The 21184-nt window shown below is 38.6% G+C and overlaps 1 protein-coding gene across 1 annotated transcript in view; it reads left to right on the forward strand.

The window, feature by feature from the left end:
• Positions 1-20639, forward strand: part of opn7d (opsin 7, group member d) — a 73698-nt gene extending 53059 nt beyond the window's left edge. Inside the window, exons 2-7 of the mRNA XM_051904002.1 lie at positions 3166-3253; positions 7048-7210; positions 9432-9559; positions 11512-11650; positions 16789-16984; positions 19810-20639. Of these exons, the coding sequence (XP_051759962.1) occupies positions 3166-3253; positions 7048-7210; positions 9432-9559; positions 11512-11650; positions 16789-16984; positions 19810-20307 (1212 nt within the window). The 3' untranslated portion in view covers positions 20308-20639. The remainder of the gene's footprint in view (positions 1-3165; positions 3254-7047; positions 7211-9431; positions 9560-11511; positions 11651-16788; positions 16985-19809) is intronic.
• The last annotated feature ends 545 nt before the right edge of the window (positions 20640-21184 follow it).

The following is a 21184-nucleotide window of genomic DNA, read 5'->3' on the forward strand; positions in this document are numbered from 1 at the left end:
AGAAGTCTCTTATGCTCGCCAAGGCTGCATTTATTTAATAAAAAACTACAGTACTCCAGTCTAGAGTGTCACATGATCCTTCAGAAATCATTCTAATATGCTGATTTGCTGCTCAAGAAACATTTCTGATTATTATCTGTGTTGAAAACAGTTGCTTAAAATTGTTGTGGAAACCATGATGCATGATAATTTTTCTGGATTCTTTGATGAATAGAAAGTTCAATGAACAGCATTTATTTGCATTTATTGTCACTGTCACTTTTGATCAATTTAATGCATCCTTGATGAATAAAAGTATTCATTTCTCTCTTTTTTAATCTTACCACAAATGTTTGAATGGGATCATGGTTTCCACAAAAATATGAAGAAGAACAACTGTTTTCAACATTTATAATAATCAAAAATGTTTCTTGAGCAGCAAATCAGCATATTAGAATGATTTCTGAAGGATCATGTGACACTGAAGACTGGAGTAATGATGCTGAAAATTAAGTTTTGACCACATATATTGTACATTTTACAATATATTCACATAGAAAACAGATCTTTTAAATTGTAATATTATTTCACAATATTACTGTTTTTACTGCAGTTTTTTTATTAAATAAATCTAGCCTTGGGGAGTAGAAGAGACATATTTCAATTGTAATGTTTCCAAACTTTTGATAGGTAGGCTACTGTATTTTCTGCCTTTATTCTGTGATTTTTTTTTTTTTTTTTACATTGTATAAAATCCATGAGGACTTAATGCACAAGTGTTTGTAGGACTTTGAAACAAACAAGTGTTTGAAACAAACAAGCATTTGTAGAAGCAAACTGATTTCAAATTAAAAGAGATGAGATAAAGCAAAAATAAATAAAATCTATCAATTAGACAAAGGTCAGATAAAAAATTCTTTTCTGTCCCCCTCACTTCTGAAATGATGGCTACGCCTGTGGGGTTACCAAAGTTTAACTATAGTACCATGGTTTTTGGTTTTATTTGTAGTATACCATCGTTAATTTTCGTAAGGGGTGTGCTGTTGTCTGCCCTAGCTCCCTCTAAACCTATTATAAACGCTGTGAATATTTGTCTGCAATAGATAATGATGTCCTTTAGCATACAGTATTTTGAGTGATGATAGTGGGCTAATGAGCTGCTACTGCTAACAGTTGATAGCAGTTTAATGCTTAAGTAAACAAAGACAAAACTACAATAGCCTATTTACAGATGAAACCGACCTGCACTTGAAGTCCTGAACAGGTCAGTAGTTTTGCCTCTCTGCTCCACTTTCACTCCATTCTCGAGTCTCGAATACTCTGATCGAAACCGTTTGACGGAGGGGCGGAGCGCGCGCGATCCGAATCGCGTTGTCAGTCAAGACTAAACGAGTCATGATTTATTAGACATTTGTTATTGAATGGCGAACACAAATACAGATTAAAACGAAAGTAACGAGTCTGGTTTAAAAATGTAAGAAGTAGAAAGTACAGATATTTGTGTAAAAATGTAAGGAGTGAAAGTAAAAAGTTGTCAGAAAAATAAATATTGAAGTAAAGTACTGATACCAGAAAAATCTACTTACTGTAAGTACAGTAACGAAGTATTTGTACTTTGTTACTTCCCACCTCTGATTATAATAATATTTCATGCTGATTGCACTGTGGTTGTTATTTGTATCTGCTTGCATCTGTATAAAGATGACTCACTATACAGACAGAGAGACAAACTGTGTTCCTAAACCTAAGGCACAGGCTGAAGCATCACTCCTCTATTTCTTAACAGCTGAGCTGACATCTATCAGCCTCCAGAAAGTAGGCCATTTGCACAATTTGGTCATTGACTCCTCCAGTTGTGTATAGATAGTATAAGAGGCTTTCCGGGTATATCAGTGTATGAACATCTTTATGTCTCTATCCTGAATAAACTATTCACACACACAAATGGCCTGCATGTGTGTGTTTTATGGAATTTAAGGACAGGAGACAAAGAGAGTGTTTGTGAGCTTCTAGTTGAAAAAAGGCAGCAGAAGCAAAACAATGTGTTATCTTTTGAGAAGCAAAAGGCAGCTCACTGGGATACTTTATTCTGATTGGACAATCCTGGCATTCCGCGGTCAGATGTTTGGTTTAATGACCACTAAACTGCATTAACTATTTCCCCAGGCAAACAGTTTCCTACTTTGCTGTTTTTAGTTTCATGCTTTTCCCTATTTATCTACTGGTATTCATGTCTCAAGGGTTGATTTTTATAAGAACTAACAAATTAAATATTAACTAATAAAACTTTTTTCTTTTTGTTACATGAAAGTCACTGAATTTGATATAATATACTGACTTGCCAACTTTTTATAATTCCTTCATAATTTGGTAACACTTTATTTTAGGGTCTTTTAACTAGTTGCTTATTAGCATGCATATTACTTGAATACTGGCTATTTGTTAGTACTTAAAATGCACATATTAATGCCTTATTCTGCATGACCTTGTTCTACATTCTTAATCTTACCCAATACCTAAACTTAACGACTAACTTACTAACTATTAATAAGCAGTAAATTAGGAGTTTATTTAGGGAAAAGTCGTAGTTAATAGTGAATACATGTTCCCTATACTAAAGTGTTACCCTGACGGAAAATAAAAATCTACACGTCTCTCCAAACAAGTATGCGTTTTCATCCGTGAAGCACAAGGATGAGAGATGGTAATTGTAAATCTCAAGCTACAAAAGGCACAGCCTAAAAGTAATATAAATGTAGTCCATATGTTTTGTGTGCATTATTCCAAGTCTTCTTGCTTTATGTGAAAACAATGTGTTTTAGGAGAGTTTATTTTCTAAAAGTCATCAGAGCTAAAAAAAATAAAAATAAAATAATAATAATAATAATAATAATTCCCTTTCCCTCCTTTACATGTTCCATAAAACAAAAGGACTGGACATTTTTGTGTTGGCGTTAGCTGTGAGTGGGAATCTGGCTCTTTTCACAGAGAGATGAGCTGCTAATCTCAATTGTAATGGTCTCACCAAAAAGCTCATTGAACCACAAAGTCCCCTGATTCAGCCCTGAAAACCCTCAGCTCACTCATGAATGCTTTATACTTGTTCTTGTTTTACCATGGTTTCAGCTTCATCCTTTTTCCACTGTTTATCTAAACTTCTTGTCTTGTCTTTCATCTTCTTTGCAGATGGGAAATACCTCGGAAACTACCCTTTTTGTTTCCAAAATCCCAAAGGAACACGATGTCTTCATGGGTTCCTTATACACAACTTTTTGTGAGTCCACTCACTTACAAGTGATACTGTTTTTATATTATTTATGGAATTTTTAGTCTTTATTTATAGAGCAGTTAGGAGAGACGGGAAATTTGAGGGAGAGAGAGAAAAAATGGGATGATTTGTTCATATTGGTTTCATATGTTTATGAAAAATGTCACCATTTTCAACAAAAGTTTACATTTAATGACTCTAAATGGTGTCGCCATAAAATAAAAACTGTGTTTGCCTTACAATTTGAATGCATGTGTAGCTATCCTAATCATTATTCTAAAAAGAAATAAATTAAAATAAACATTTTTTACTTTTTTCTTTTTTTTTTTTTTTATCTGAGGTTTTAAGAGAATTGAACACAGTCTGCAGGGGTCCTATTTTTTTCTCCATCTGTATGTTGGTTGGACCACATGACTTGACCACATAATGATGTCAAACTACTTATATAACTACAAACTAATAATTTAATCATTTTAATTCATCTTACATTCTTATCATAGAAGAGGTGTATTCAAGTAATTGTATTTGTTGTATGAATTAAATTTTTAATGTGTGTTTGAATAAATTAATAGATAGGACAAAAAATGCCATTGACCTAGAAAGCAAAATGTTCTTCACATTAGAATAAGAGCACGCAGCTTTTAAAATATAACCTTAATCATTAGTCTGATGGTCTCTCATATTGCTGCTAAACTGCCATTCCTTGAATGGTTAGCTGTGATTTGCTCTTGGGGATGACCTTGAAATGTCTAAATAGCATGCAATAATTACATGAAACATCCCAAGATATTGACAGAGGTTTAATCACATTACAGCATTGCTAAATAAGCATTACAGGATGTGAGGTTACATGCTTGATGAACTGAACATTAATAAATCTGAATCATAAAACCAAAACCATCATTCTGAAAAACCCACATGGAATTTCTGAGGGAACCCATGGCAATTGACATCACAACTAAACAGTTGTGTTTCATTCAACTTCCTTAAATTCAAGTTTAAAGTATTATTAAAGTGAATTCTGCTAGCTACCTGAATTCAGACTCTGGAACTGAATTTAGGTAACACTTTATTTAGATAGTCAAGTACCAGTCTGCTTAATATCTGCTAACACTTTTGATGCTCCCCAACAGACATTCTGCTGACTATAAGTAAATTTGCAAGTACATGTCAACTTATTCTACTAATCCTAACAGTCTATTAATACTCTTGTCACATTATGATGAAGAAGATAACAAGGTGAGGCATAGCAGATCTTTAGCAGCATAAACATTTATTAAATAAAACAACAGAAAGATATCCAATACAGAAACAAATTAAACATTATAAACATTATGCGTAAAACAAAACCAACACTAGACAAAGAACTGAAAGAACTGAGAAAATACACACAAGGTAATTAACTGAATACAAAACAGGTGTGAGATAATCAATGAATCAATGAATAACCATGACAACCAATGATAAGGGGGAAAATAGCAACAAAGGAAACAGGAAATAATGCACAAAAAAGTCCATGAAAATGAAACTGAAACTACAACAGAACATGATATAACTCCTTCCCCTCCAGAAGGCAGCTCCTGATGCCTAAACTAAACCAGCATAGGAGGAAGGAGAATGAAAGTCTTAGGGGAGGGAGTGTCAGGACTGGCGGAACAGAAGACCATCAGAGCGGAGCAGAATGACCACCAGAATCCAGCCAGGATGATGGTGACCCATGGCCTGGAAGACTGTGGCAGAGGTAGAGCAACGACTGACCAAGGTGGAGCCGGAGGAACGAGGAAGACCGAGCTGAAGACCGGGAAGGCTTAAGGTATTGTAACATCACTGGTCTGGTCGGTGGAGGAGCCAAGGAGCCATATGAGACCAGCATAGCCGACATCGAAGAACTTGATGGCTTACTTGGAGGAGGAGGGAACGGGAGACTGTGTGGGACCATCAGTAACGATGAAGAAGAAGAGACTGAACTGGACCACCAGAGGAGGAAGAGGTTCTTGGGTGGGGACAAGAGAGGGAAATGGCTTTGCTGAATCCAAGTCAATAAGCCACTCTTCGTCATCCAGATCCACTAGAACTCCCACTGGCACAGATTATAAACCAGCTAACACACCTGGTCAAACTGGACAGCAGGCTTTGTTTTAGGGATGGATGAGGCTGCAGGCTCTGGCTCCGTTGCTGGCATTGGCTCAGGCACAGGGTCCATAGCGTACATTTGCTGGGTCTCTCGGTCTGCGTTGGGCTCAGGCTCATTATCAGTAGTTGCAGTATTGGACAAAATCAACAGGGGGTACGTGCATTCCAGACACTAAAGTAAGGCTTATCTCCATGTTCCTTTACTAATTTCAGGTAAGTCCAGCGGGCTATAATAATTTGCACCAACCCAGTATAATGATTTGAGAGTTTTATCATCAAAATGAGAGCCCTGGGTGAGCAGGCAAAAGAGAGCATTATATTCCTAAACAGGAAGCCCTTCATGGGCGATGGCAATAAATTCCGCTGCAAGATCCATAACCCTTTCTAGTGGTCTGGTGTTCTGTCTGCTTCACCTTGGTGGTTTCCTGCTCCTTCTGCTCTGCCCTGGTGGTATCCTGCTCCTTCTGTTCCACCCTGGTGGTCTCCTGCTCCATCTGCTCCACTCTGGTAGTATCCTGCTCCAGAGATGGAAACTCAAGTCTGCGACTTGGACTTGAGTCGAACTTAAGTCACACACAAAAAAAAAAAACTTGCAACTTGACTTGGACTTGTGAACAGTCGAAAAAAATGACTTGTGACTTGATTTGGACTCGTGAACAACTGACTCGAGACTTGAACTTGGAGACTTGGACTTGAAGACATTTCTGATTATGTTCTCTCTTTATTACCCCACATGACAGCAAGAAACACTACATTTTACTATTCATTCTTAATTCATTCATTCCCTATCAACATGTGCTGCAGCAAACACACCAAGCCAGCGTTATATTGCGCGTGACACATCTGTAGGCACGCATATTCATCACCCATTGGAAAAATTCTGTTATATAAATGAACAAACAGTAACAATATAGCCAAGTCTTACCTTCTGATAATCTTTGTGTCATTTAATTTAAAAAGCAATCAATTAATCCAAAGAGGAGCTGTGGTGTTGATCAGCTGTCAAGAGGCTTGCTTGCTGTCCATTTTCAAGAATGTTTCCATGTCCTTTTCAAAAAAAATTATAAAAATTAAATTAATGATTTAAGTAATACTTTTTGTGTGCTTTATTGTGCTTGTGCTGAAAGAACTATCACTAAAAATAGAACAAAGACTTGAGATTGACTTAGACCTCAAAAGCTTGAGACTTGACTTGGACCTCAAAGACTTGAGACTTGACTTGGACATCAAAGGCTTGAGACTTGACTTGGCCTTGGCCTTTAGGGACTTGTGAACATGTCTGTCCTGCTCCATCTGCTCTGCTCTGCCCTGGAGGTCTGTCCCTCTGCTGGTCAAGACTCTAACCCTCATAATATGGACCTGTTATGGCACCAGGAGTCACCTTGAAGAGGGGAGGATACTTTCATGTTCACAATACTGTATTGCGAACATTAAATTATCAAGGGATGTTAGATTAAACATTCAGAGATCACTGGCAAACAGAGTAAGAGGACATACGGCAGTTTAAAAAACGGCTTCGAATCGTAAAGTGCCAGAATAAATCATTGCAGTTTTACTTCTTGCCAAGCTGTCAGAGCAAACAGTAAAATAGGATGCAGGGGGTTAGAACAAGGATAAACTGCTTGTGGTAGTGACTGTTCACTTAATGCATTTCTTTCTCTTTTCAGGTATTCTGTCACTTTTGGGAAATGGCATCCTGCTCCTTGTTGCGTATCGTAAGAGATCATCTCTGAAGCCGGCAGAGTTCTTCATAATAAATTTATCTATCAGTGACCTTGGAATGACAGTTACACTCTTTCCCTTGGCGATTCCATCAGCCTTTGCTCACAAGTAGGCAGATGCCACAAGAAATCTGTGCTAAAATATGCCAACCCCATAGTATCAGAGACCAAGTCTAAGGCAGCTCTGATGTGCCATTTCATTGACACAGGACTAAAGCTGCAGCAGAACTGCCTAACACTGTGCCACAACATGACAAACTTTATACAGTTGAACACTGCAGTTGAGTAGGAACATCTACTAATAACCAACAGCACAGTGATTCGCTTGTCATTTTATCGTGTTGCAGACGGTTGAGACACAGTGCTAGACTTTGCTGTTATCATGACAATCAGAATATGTCTTGTTTTTTGTGCTAGTACTAGAATCAACAATATATGAAAACCTTTTTCCATATAAAATCGCAATTTCTAGAAATAAAGTTGTAATTGTGAGATACACAAACAAGCTCCTATAACAATGTGTATATGTACATACAGGTGCTGGTCATATAATTAGAATATCATCAAAAAGTTGATTTATTTCACTAATTCCATTCAAAAAGTGAAACTTGTATATTATATTCATTCATTACACACAGACTGATATATTTCAAATGTTTATTTCTTTTAATTTTGATGATTATAACTGACAACTAAGGAAAATCCCAAATTCAGTATCTCAGAAAATTAGAATATTGTGAAAAGGTTCAACTTTGAAGACACCTGGTGCCACACTCTAATCAGCTAATTAACTCAAAACACCTGCAAAGGCCTTTAAATGGTCTCTCAGTTTAGTTTTGTAGGCTACACAATCATGGGGAAGACTGCTGACTTGACAGTTGTCCAAAAGACGACCATTGACACCTTGCACAAGGAGGGCAAGACACAAAAGGTCAATGCAAAAGAGGCTCTGTGTCCAAGCACATTAATAGAGAGGCGAAGGGAAGGAAAAGATGTGGTAGAAAAAAGTGTACAAGCAATAGGGATAACCGCACCCTGGAGAGGATTGTGAAACAAAACCCATTCAAAAATGTGGGGGAGATTCACAAAGAGTGGACTGCAGCTGGAGTCAGTGCTTCAAGAACCACTACGCACAGACGTATGCAAGACATGGGTTTCAGCTGTCGTGTCAAGCCACTCTTGAACAACAGACAGCGTCAGAAGCGTCTCGCCTGGGCTAAAGACAAAAAGGACTGGACTGCTGCTGAGTGGTCCAAAGTTATGTTCTCTGATGAAAGTAAATTTTGCATTTCCTTTGGAAATCAAGGTCCCAGAGTCTGGAGGAAGAGAGGAGAGGCACACAATCCACATTGTTTGAGGTCCAGTGTAAAGTTTCCACGGTCAGTGATGGTTTGGGGTGCCATGTCATCTGCTGGTGTTGGTCCACTGTGTTTTCTGAGGTCCAAGGTCAACGTAGCCGTATACCAGGAAGTTTTAGAGCACTTCATGCTTCCTGCTGCTGACCAACTTTATGGAGATGCAGATTTCATTTTCCAACAGGACTTGGCACCTGCACACAGTGCCAAAGCTACCAGTACCTGGTTTAAGGACCATGGTATCCCTGTTCTTAATTGGCCAGCAAACTTACCTGACCTTAACCCCATAGAAAATCTATGGGGTATTGTGAAGAGGAAGATGCGATATGCCAGACCCAACAATGCAGAAGAGCTGAAGGCCACTATCAGAGCAACCTGGGCTCTAATAACACCTGAGCAGTGCCACAGACTGATCGACTCCATGCCACACCGCATTGCTGCAGTAATTCAGGCAAAAGGAGCCCCAACTAAGTATTGAGTGCTGTACATGCTCATACTTTTCATGTTCATACTTTTCAGTTGGCCAAGATTTCTAAAAATACTTTCTTTGTATTGGTCTTAAGTAATATTCTAATTTTCTGAGATACTGAATTTGGGATTTTCCTTAGTTGTCAGTTATAATCATCAAAATTAAAAGAAATAAACATTTGAAATATATCAGTCTGTGTGTAATGAATGAATATAATATACAAGTTTCACTTTTTGAATGGAATTAGTGAAATAAATCAACTTTTTGATGATATTCTAATTATATGACCAGCACCTGTATATGCTGTCTCTGTGTGACATTCAAAACTTGACCTATTGCATTGACATATAATTTTTCCTCCCATCTCATATTTTTTTTTCCATCAGCATGTCTCTAGGGTCTTCGTAGAAAACACAAACATTGTACCTTGATTTTTTTACTTGCCTCGCTCAGTCTGCCAAATGCATAAATGTAAATGTAAATGCAAATCTCTCTCATTCTCTCAGGTGGTTGTTTGGAGAGCTGACATGTTTATGTTATGCTGTATGTGGCGTCCTCTTCGGCTTATCCAGCCTGACAAATCTCACTGCTCTGTCGTCCGTCTGCTGCCTCAAAGTCTGCTTCCCGAACTACGGTATTCTTCCTCGACACCTTTCACACCAGAATACATTTGTCTTCCTCCCTAGCCCTCCTCCCTATCTTAATTAAGAATCGGATGCAGCTGCATGCAACCCTTCTGTCCTGCCGTGATGCACCCTAAAGGGAAATTCATTACCTTATGGCTTTCTCGAATGTGTTCACTGGATATTCTCATTTTCATCAGGGTCTAGATGCCCAGTGTCTGTTCGGCTTCTGGTCAATACTCCCACGTATGGACAGGAGCAGTTGGCCTCATTAGAGTTCATTAGTTTTGTCAGTTTCAACTTTTGATTGACTTGAAAAGATGAAGGTGTGTGTGGGAGAGAGGAGATAATTCAAATTGGGCAGTTTATCAGCAGCTTGAGAACAGAGATTATGATGGCAAAAAGGACAGCAGGTGAACAGATGGATTCTGTGGGTGGAAGAGAAGCAAACACATTTGGGATGCAGTGAAAGACTTTAGAAGGCATGTTGCCAGATAAGTTGTGGTTCTTTAACTCTGCACCTGAGAGATGTGAGAGAGTAATATAGTATGTATTATAAGCTAGTATACTGTTGGGTGTAACCAAGTAGTGCATTCCCATTCATCTCAATAAGATGTATAAATGTACATTTCAATAGTTTATTAATCATTTACTTACATTTTATAAATGATCTTATGAACCACTGACAGCTCCTAAATAACTGGTTTGTAAATAATGTAATACTTAATTTAGAAATGATAAATTGATCATTAATAAAGTATGAAAATACAATTATTAAACACATTATATGCTTATAAATCAAGAACAAAGCATTTATAGCTGTATTTATAAATTGCTTATTAATGTCTATTAATGCTTTATAAATGATGAATTAACTATTTACTAATGTTAAAGGGGTGGATGATTATGATTTCACTTTTGTAACTTTAGTTAGTGTGTAATGTTGCTGTTTGAGCATAAACAACATCTGCATTCTTTCTTTTAAAGAATTTCCCGGGTTAGTGACATTACTAACCCTAAAATTTACATAAACCCTGCCCCCGAGAACATGCAACAAAGGGGTGAGGCCTTGTTGGGCTGCTTTAGAGAAGAGGAAGAGTTGTTAGTACTAGTCGATGAGCTGAATCAACTCCACAGCAACTACATAAATTTATCCACTAACCATTCAGAAACGTCCAGTTTCATTCTAAAAGTTGTAATTTCTTCCTGAGTCTCTCCATCAGTGTCTGACTTGAACAATGTAAGGTTGAACACCCTTACTAACAATTGTCATTTTGGCTGCGTGAGATTCTCCAGCTTTGTTGTTGTTGAGCATCTGAAGCACGAGCTGTTAAAGCTCCGCCTTCTTCTGGAAAGGGGGCCGGGAGCAGCAGCTCATTTGCATTTAAAGGGACACACACAAAAAGGCACGTTTTTGAGCTGAAACTTCACAGACACATTCTGGGGACACCAGAGACATATATTATATCTTGTAAAAGGGGCATTATATGTCCCCTTTAACTAATGCTTCATAGCATGCAGTTATTATAAAGTGTTACCCACTATTGTTTATGACTTTGACGTTCTATGGTTTCCTTTACAAAAGGTAAGCATTTAAAATAAAAAAAGAACTGTTATTCTAGAATTTATTTGTGTACTTTTACAACATTGCAAGAATAAGGATGACTGATGTTTGATAACTCATCTTACCACAGCATAGCTTTCTTGGTACAGAATACTTCCCTCATAAGAGCATGTAGGAAATAAATGGATTTAGGGCAACAGGAAGTGGTGTGATTCTAACAGTTTACTGTTAAAAAAAAATCTTTAAAAAAGGCTTCAAAATGTTTCATTTTTGAATTTCTGTTTCTAATCTCTAGTTTAAAAGTACTGTAATGTTCTCCAACACAGCATAAAAACATTTGAAAGCGATCAATACTTTGTGCTAAATTAATGCTTCCATGTGTTTGCTTTCCTTTAACAGGAAACAAATTCTCCTACTCTCACGCCTGTCTGATGATTGTGGGGGTGTGGTGCTATGCCATGGTGTTTGCTATTGGTCCCTTGGCAAATTGGGGTCACTATGGCCCTGAACCCTATGGGACAGCATGCTGCATAGACTGGTAAGTGCCTGGAAGGATGTTAATGGAAACATTAAAGGATTCTCAGAAAACCAACCACAGCAAAGCCAAAAAGTCAGCCTAAAGGTGATGTGTGTAATTAGTGGCATCATCACTTGCTGCAACATAGTGTGTTCTGTGTGATTGCCTGGGTAAAGGGCATTGTAGTTATTTAGGTGTTCTGAGTATTTTCTTAAGTGTGTTTGGGTGGTTACCTACTTACCCAAATCAAAAGAGCCCTATCTTATCTAGAGAGTGATATTCTGGTCTCTTTATGGCTCAGGTTCCTCTGTAAATGCAAGTATATTGAATCTTTTGCCTGTTTTATCATCTGCCAAGGGAAAACTGTAAATGTGATCACTTTGATAGTTTTTATAGTGCCACAGAAAGTCAGCCTACAAATGGCTTATTTATAGTTGCAAATTAAACTGGGATAGGATAAAGTATTTTAACATCAAAAAATGACACACATTTTAAAGTAATCTAATGCACTGCATGTTCTATTGAGCTCACATGGCTGCACTCTAACAAAATAACTACATTCTTTTTTAGGATTCTATTTTTAGATTTTGTTGCCTTTGTGTATAGGATAGTGGAGTGTAGACAGGAAAATTATTCTGTGAATTATTTGTCCCCAATAATTCTGAGTCTCGGTCAGGTGGCTCAGTGACAAATGCTGTGCATTTGAACAAGGCCAACAAACACAGTCATCTGAGTGAATGTTCTGAACAGCTTCTCAGAACATTCATGCTATATAGCAGGGGTGCCCAATGCTGTTCCTTGAGATCTGAAGGTTCCTGCAAAATTCAGCTCCAGCCCTAATCAAACACACCTAAACCAGCTAATTAAGTGTTGGAGTAGGGTTGGAACTAAACTCTACAAGAAGGTAGCTCTCCAGGAACAGGATTGGGCACCTTTGCTATATACAGTAGCTATAGCAGGGGTGTCCAAACTTCCTCTTGGATAAACTCTATCCTGCAGAGTTTAGCTCTAACCCTAATTAAACATAACTGAAAGAGCTAATGAAGGTTTTCAGGATTAGTTGGTCCTCCAGGAGCAGGATTGGTCAGATGGTCCAGTGAAACCAACAAGCTGGAAATACGAACAAGGCCAGCAAACCCTGTCGTCTAGGTGAATGGCTACTTCAACAGCTTCTCAGAACATTCATGCAATATTGCTATAGTTCCAGGACTGTTGAATAGAGTTCTGCAGGAATGAGTTCTAAAACTCGGAAGTGTGTAAGCATTTTTGCACTTCTGGTTCCATCATCATCCCAAAGTCAATGGGTTTGTATTCATAGGTTTTGGTTAAAGGGTTAGTTCACCCAAAAATGAAATTTCTCTCATTAATTACTCACCCTCATGTCGTTCCACACCGTAAGACTGTCATTCATCTTCGGAACACAAATTAAGATATTTTTTATAAAATCCGATGGCTCAGTGAGGCCTCCATTGACAGCAAGATAATTAACACTTTCAATGCCCAGAAAGCTACTAAAGACATATTTAAAACAGTTCATGTGAGAACAGTGGTCCAACCTTAATGTTATGAAGTGACGGGAATACTTTTTGTGTGCCAAACAAACAAAACAAAATAACAACGTTATTCAACAATATCTAGTGATGGGCGATTTCAAAACACTGCTTCATTAAGCTTCGAAGCTTTACAAATCTTTTGTTTTGAATCAGTGGTTCGGAGCATGTACCAAACTGCCAAAGTCACGTGATTTCAGTAAACAAGGCTTCGTTACGTCATAAGTATTTCGAAATTTCAATTCGAAACAAAAGATTCGTAAAGCTTCGAAGCTTCATGAAGCAGTGTTTTGAAATCGCCCATCACTAGATATTGTTGAATAAAGTCTTTTTTTTTTTTTTTTTTGGCAGACAAAAAGTATTCTCGTTGCTTCATAATGTTAAGGTTGAACCACTGTAGTCACATGAACTGTTTTAAATATGTTTTTAGTAGCTTTCTGGGCATCTGAAAGTGTTAATTATCTTGCTGGCAATGGAGGCCTCACTGAGCCATCAGATTTTATCAAAAATATCTTAATTTGTGTTCCGAAGATGAATGAAGGTCTTACGGGTGTAGAACGACATGAGGGTGAGTAATTAATGACAGAATTTTCATTTTTGGGTGAACTAACCCTTTAAATGCCTGAAATAAGGTTTGTGGTTAACAGAAACTTGTAATTTTTTTTAAAACTTTTACATGTCTTGAAAAAGGTAGTTGCTTACAAGTGGCTAAATGGAACTACAAAGGGTGTATGAGACATTAAATGTCATTATACTGAATGGGTAAACTCATTTATTCACTAGTCCCTTTTTACAGCCTCATTGGGCCTCATTCATCAAACTTTCGTAAATATATGAGTAAATTCTGAGTAGTTTGCGCGTAAAATAGACCTTCCCAAAAATTCACACAAGCTTCGTAAAAATCAGATTTGATAGTTAAACGCGTGTATGTTAATAAATTCCAATCCTTCGTAATTAGGGCATGTGCACGCTCATTCACAATTAGCATAAACCCCGCCTATGAATTACAACTAACGCTGTGAAAACTTCCGGACTCCCTTCTCAGGTTTGGCTCTAGTATATTGCATAAATGCAAAAGAGACTAATAGGCCATATGCCTAACAATAAATATTCAATTAAGGTGTGTCCACCAAAGTGTTTCTAGCCAGCTGAAAAAAAAATGCCTGGTGCTCTTCTGAAAACGGCCAACTGGGGGTGATTGAGAGCGCTTTGGAGGCGCAGCGTTTTTTCCAAAAGTTTTACCCAAAGTTGAACTCTGAGCTCAAGACAGGGCAAACAAACTCGTGAAAAATTGTCATGGTAGGCTACATAGTGCATGTACCAACCGACTTTTCAAAAGTCGGAAGATTTTCATGAATCCGAAAATTTATGTCAGAACGGCTTTACGAACGATTACAAAAAAAATTTGTTCTGCTCGTGTTTCATGAATGAGGCCCATTGTGTTTATACTTTAAAGCAAAACTTTTTTTTGTCAAGTGAACCAGGGTAATGCTAACTTAAGGGTTGGCCTAGAAACTGTCATCCCTGCAGCACTCTATGGGTGCTTCTCAATACTCAAATTGATGCTTCCTCGTTTCCTTGCTCCTACGTCCTCCAGCTCGTGACCTGGAAACCAATCGAACTCAGCCATCTTGAAGGCATCTCAATTCTCTAATTGCACCGCGAGGAGCGAGGAAGCTTCCTGAGGAGTCAAGAGCGAGGATACATGGGTGTATCCTTTCCTCACACCCTAAGGGGGTGGAGCTAAGATGCGAAGTAAGGAAACGAGGATGCACAAATAAGAAATGAGAAGCACCCTATAATTCCAGCATGCTTCCACTGCAACACTCTGCTTGCCGTAAAACAGCTCCCATTCCCAGGTGTCTTCAAAACAGCATGTGAGTTCAGAACCCACATTAACTGCTTTTCATAGATTAGGCCACAACACTCTGCTTAAACTCACCCCAGATAAGAACTGAACCCTGGTTTGGGGCTAATGCCTATTTTTCCCCAATAATTCTCAGTCTCGTTCTGGTGGTCTAGTGATACCAACATGCTAGGCATTTAAACAAAGCCAACAAACTTAATCATCTATATCGGGGGTGTCAAATTCAGTTCCCGGAGGGCCACTTTAGCTCCAACCCTAATTAAACACACCTGAACCAGCTAATCAAGGTCTTTGGGTTACTAGAAACTCCCAGGCAGGTGTTTTGGAGCTGTTTGGAGCTATACTCTGCAGGACAGTGGCCCTCCAGGAGCGGAGTTTGATGCATGTGATCAATGAACAGCTTCTCAGAACATTCATGCAGTATTGCATAAGTTCCAGGTCTAAGAGGTTTTGCTTTTTATCCAAAGCAGATGATGATTTCAAACTATCGGCCTCTGGGTTATGGGACTAGCACTCTTTCGCTGTGCCACTCTGCTCATCTTAAACCCGATCCCATACCCAGTTGTCTTCAAAACAGCTTGTGTTTAGACCCACATTAACTGTTGATTTTTCATAGATACGGTTTGGCAAAAACAATCACCAATTTAGCATATTGCTGTGGTAGTTTGTCTTCGAGTAAGACCTGGTATCTATGCAAGTAAAGAAGGCTTAGTAGAGAATGGTTTTGATTAATCAACTTCTGCATTATGGGCCCAGCATGCTTCTTCTGCACAACTCTGCTTAAACCCACCCCAGGTGGGACCCAAACCCACAATCCTCTGGCTTAGGAGACTTTATCCATTAGGCAGCTGGGCCTATGGCTCATTTGTCTCCAATAATTCTTAGTCTTAGTCAGGTGGCCCAGTGACACCAACAACTTGGGCATTTGAACAAGGCCAGCAAACACAGTCATCTAGATCAGTGTTTCTCAACTCCAGTCCTCAGGACCCTTCCCCAGAATGTTTTAGATGTCTCACTAATTGAAACACCTATTTCAACTCATCATCTTGTTAAATAGGAAAGCATCTCAAAAATTCTGGGAGGTGGGTCCCGAGGACTAGAGTTGATCTAGAGGGATGGCTACTTCAACAGCTTCTCAGAACATTAATGCAGTATTGCATCGGTTCCGGGATTCAAAGGTTTTGTGTTTTACACCTGTACAGTGGAATTCAATCCTTATTTGGGGTCTGGGCATTTTTATAAGTTAACAATGTCATACAAGGCCATAGCAGATGATGGTTTTGATCCATTGACCTTTGGGTTATGTGCCCAGCATGTTCCCACTGTACCATTCTGCTTACCTTAGAAGAGATCCCATATCCAGGTATCTTCAAAACAACCTGACTTTAGGCCCACATTAAGTGTTCCTTTTTCATATATAATGTTTGGCTAAACAATGACTGATTTGTCATAGTGCTTCAAGTAAGACCTGGAAATAAGTCAAGACCTCTGGATTATGCTCTTTAATCACTCTGCTTAAACCCACCCCAGATTGGGCTTGAACCCACAATCACTGGTTTAGGAGGCAAGTGCCTTATTCATTAAGCCACTGGGCCTGTGGTTCATTCGCCCCCAATAAATCTCAGTCAGGTGTCCCAGTGACACCAACACACTGGGCATGTGAACAAGGGCATATCAGGGACACTGTAATGAATAAAAATGTAGGGACAATTCTAAGGTCCTGTTCTCTATTCAACTTTCAGGTATGCACCAGGCCAGGACGCTTTGTCCATGTCGTATATTATCTGCCTGTTCCTCTTCTGCTACGCCCTGCCTCTTACCATCATCTTACTGTCCTACATCCTGATCCTCATCACCGTACGAGGGTCACGGCAGGCAGTACAGCAACATGTGTCACCACAGACCAAGACGACAAATGCACACATCCTCATTGTGAAGGTGAGAGGGTAAAACATCACAGAGTCAGTACTGAAAGACTGGGACACACCTAGCTTACAATCGGCCCTCAGGCAATGTCTGGCCTTGTTTAAAGGGATAGTTCACCCAAAAATGTTTATCTGCTTACCCCCAGGGCATCCAAGATGTAGGTGACTTTGTTTCTTCAGTAGAACACAAATGATGATTTTTAACTCCAACCGTTGCGGTCTGTCAGTCGTATAATGCTTGTCAATGGTAACTCCATCTATAAGAGTCAAAAAAACATGCACAGACAAATCCAAATTAAACCCTGCGGCTCGTGACGACACATTGATGTCCTAAGACACGAAATGATCGGTTTGTGCAAGAAACTGCACAGTATTTATATCATTTTTTACCTCTAAAACACCACTATGTCCAACTGCCTTGTGCATCCGGTTGGTGAGGTCTGAAAACGCGTTCTGATGACGGAAGTGATTTCTCGCGCTTATACTTGAATGAGTGTGAGACAGATGTAAAAAATGATATAAATACTGTTCGGTTTCTTGCACAAACTGATTGTTTCGTGTCTTAGGACATCAATGTGTTGTCACGAGCCGCAGGGTTTAATTTGGATTTGTCTGTGCATGTTTTTTTGACTCTTATAGATGGAGTTACCATTGACAAGCATTATACGACTGACAAACCGCAATGGTTGGAGTTAAAAATCATCATTTGTGTTCTACTGAAGAAACAAAGTCACCTACATCTTGCTGCTTAAACATCTTTGGTGTGTTCTGCACCGATTCTGCATGTCAAATCGGCGGTGGAGCTCGTCGGTGAGAGAGATCACTCTGATTGGCTGTTCAGCTTAGCAAATATGGAACTGACAAAAGCAAAGAGGGAACACACTACAGACACTTGTCATTGTTGTCATTTTATCTCAATTGAACAGTGGATTATTTTAATAATAACCAAGGGCTGACAATGTCAGTGACAACTTAGCAGACATAATTGAAAAAGCTACACGAATCCGTCTGTTATGAGTGAGACTGGTGTAATGCGCTGCTTGCTTTGTATATCCACAATTGTGATGCGCGAATTGCGGTTATATACATGGACACTACGGATAATCCGTGGGTCAGGCGGCCCAAGTAATAAAAAATAACATTCCAATTAATTGCTGGTAGGTTGCGGGTGAGATAAATTATTAATGTGTTGATTTTAATAAAGACACAGAACTCTCATTTCATGGCTATATGCAACAAACATGCATCACTCTTTTATTTTCAACAACAACATATCTTCAGGGAGTACCAGTCAAGGAAAACATATGCCTAGAGAATATGCCTAGTGGTCATTATATAAAACACAAAGTAAAAAACCTACATGAGATATTTCTTAATAACTTAACAGCTTTAACTAAAAATATACACAAGCTTAACAGAAATTATTCTGATAAAAGTGTTTTCAAACGTAATGATGGAAATATTAACATGTTTAAAGCTTAAAGTTTAAAGCTTCGTCAGGCACTAATTTGCAGAATCTCATTAAGCTACGCAGTTGCAGGGGTCCACTTGTTTAAGCAGCAATGGAGAAAAAACAGATCCTAGAGAAATTTCAAAAAGGTGAATTAAAAACAAATGGAAGGAAAGAAAAATACTGGGCCTCATTCATGAAACACGTAAATCTGATGTTTACGAAGCGTTTGTGAATCTGTAGGAGAGTTTTCTGGAAGGTCCATTTTACATGCAAATTACTCTGAATTTACTCATATTTATTCATCATGCTTATCACTGAGAATTAGAATAATTGTAATGTGACAATCGAGTGCACATATCTAAATCATAGATTCAGTTGGGTGGCAGGTGAAAGATTTATTTTCAACAGCGGATTTGGGTGATGTTAGAGCTGATCCACGCATCTCTAATCCACAGTTCTAGCCCTTCCGGTTTCATGTCCTCTCACGCAGGCGCAGAACGTACGTGCTAGTTGGCCATCGGCTGTAGTCTGTGCAGTGTTTTTGCCATGACACAGGCGACGCGAGGCAACACCACAGTCGGCTTACATCAGCGCTAGTTCTTTGCCGTCGGTCCCTACCTTAAGGGTAGGGAAAAATTACACGTCATTACACATGCAGAGTCAGAGAAGATCTTTAATCTGTGTGTATATTGGGTTGTGCTTTATTTGAAGTGACAAATGAGAGGCAGAAATTAGCCCAAATATTTGTCATTCTTACATAATAATAAACTTTATGGATATGCTTTTTAAAATAGTTTCCACAAGGTAGATCCAAAATGAAAGCTTAATGACAATTCAGTTTTCAAGTAATTTTAATTAAATCCTGTTAACAAATCATTTTATTGTTTGTCTGTAGTCTTACTGTCTTTCAAGGTAAATAAAATGGAGGCTACCATTGTGCTAGTTTCAAGGTCAGTGGGTATTTTGGAAGTATTAATAACATTATATACTATATTATAATTTTGATTCTAAATATTATAAATATGCAAGCACCACAGACTGTAATAACGTTTGAAACATGATGTTGTCAAAAAACTAGCAAAATTTATGGAACTTATTAAGAAAGAAGAGCAACCGTCACTTTCAATTACCTATACAAACAAGAAGTACTCCAAATATATTTCCCTGTTTACTTAAAGTGTCATTTCCCATTATGGTAACACTACAGACATGTTAAATATATGTTTGAATATATGTTTTCATGTTTTATTGACAATTAAAATAATTTCTACTGTAGCAAAGATAAGGGACACCATCTGTCACCACAAATGAAGGATGACCCATTTAGATGTTTTCTCCAGAACATGTGGAAATGTTCTCACGAGTTATTTCTGTTTCTCTTTTAGCTCTCTGTGGCGGTATGCATTGGTTTTCTGACCGCGTGGAGCCCTTATGCTGTTGTGGCAATGTGGGCTGCATTTGGAGAATCTAATAATGTCCCACCTATAGCCTTTGCTTTGGCAGCTATCTTTGCAAAATCCTCCACCATCTACAACCCTGTGGTGTACCTGGTATTTAAGCCCAACTTTCGTAAATCTCTGAGCAGGGACACAGCTCAGATTCGCAGACGAATTTGTTCCAGTCCATGTAAGGGAAGCCCTGTGCCTGGAGAGAAGGATCTTCATCGGCAAACATCTTTACGCTGCAAAAAGGATGCTAGCAACTCCACTCGACTTTCCAATGGGCTGGCAGACAGCCACGGGGCTTGTCTTCATTGCACCGAGGCAGACCCTCGTTGTCAACAGACAACACCTCAAAGGACTGCCTGTGTGCTGATCGGTACATCCTACAGCGAGGTGACTGTGAGTCAGATGCCAGAGAAGATGCAAGCTGACCTTCTGTGAAGGCCCTGTAGGCTCTCCTCATGCCAGCATGAGGATGAATGTGAGGAACAGATGGATGGGCAGCCTCAAAATGAAACTTCTGCCCACTAGAGATAAGCTTGTCAGACAAGCTGTGGTCAGAAAACACTTCTGATACTGATGTCATGTATTAGAACTGCAAAACAATTGACCCTGCATTAAGTCCCGCCTTAAAAAGGTTACTGACCAATCCTACCGTAGCAACTGTTGGCGTCCGCCATTTTATAAGACTAGCTTGTGCTCTTTCACTGAAAATCTGTTCACAGAAATCATTCACTGTAAAAAAAATAAATAAAATAAAATAAAATAAAAAAGAAGCAAAGCATTTTTTAGTTTTCTCAAGTTCCGTAGATAGCTGTGCCAACTAATTTTTGAAAGGTAGACTCAAACTTCCATTTTAAGTAATATCAACCTGTCTCAGAAAGTACATAGTAAATATTAAGAATTTGTTGGAAGTTAAGTATGCGGTTAAATAAACTACTAGTCTAACCTTAAAGTTGGTATGAAATGAAAATACACCTATTTATTTTCTATTTTCTGAATGCATGTTATTGTGAATAATTCATCCATGCATGTGTTTCATGTTTTAAAACGTATTTTTGACCTCGTAATTTTTATTTAAAATATCATAACTTAATATACTTATAATAACTTGATCTTCCAGTGAAACAACAGACTATGCTGGGCTAGTGATGGGCACTTTTGAAACACTGCTTTGTGAAACTTCAAACCTTTGCGAATCATCAGGGATTTGGAGCTGTTAATCAAACTGCCAAAGTCACATGATTTCAGGAAAGGCTTTGTGATGTCATAACCGTTTCGAAACGTGTTGAAATTTCAATTGTCTGCCACTATGGGA

This window comes from Ctenopharyngodon idella, chromosome 8, assembly GCF_019924925.1.
Source record: "Ctenopharyngodon idella isolate HZGC_01 chromosome 8, HZGC01, whole genome shotgun sequence".
NCBI classification, from domain to species: domain Eukaryota; kingdom Metazoa; phylum Chordata; class Actinopteri; order Cypriniformes; family Xenocyprididae; genus Ctenopharyngodon; species Ctenopharyngodon idella.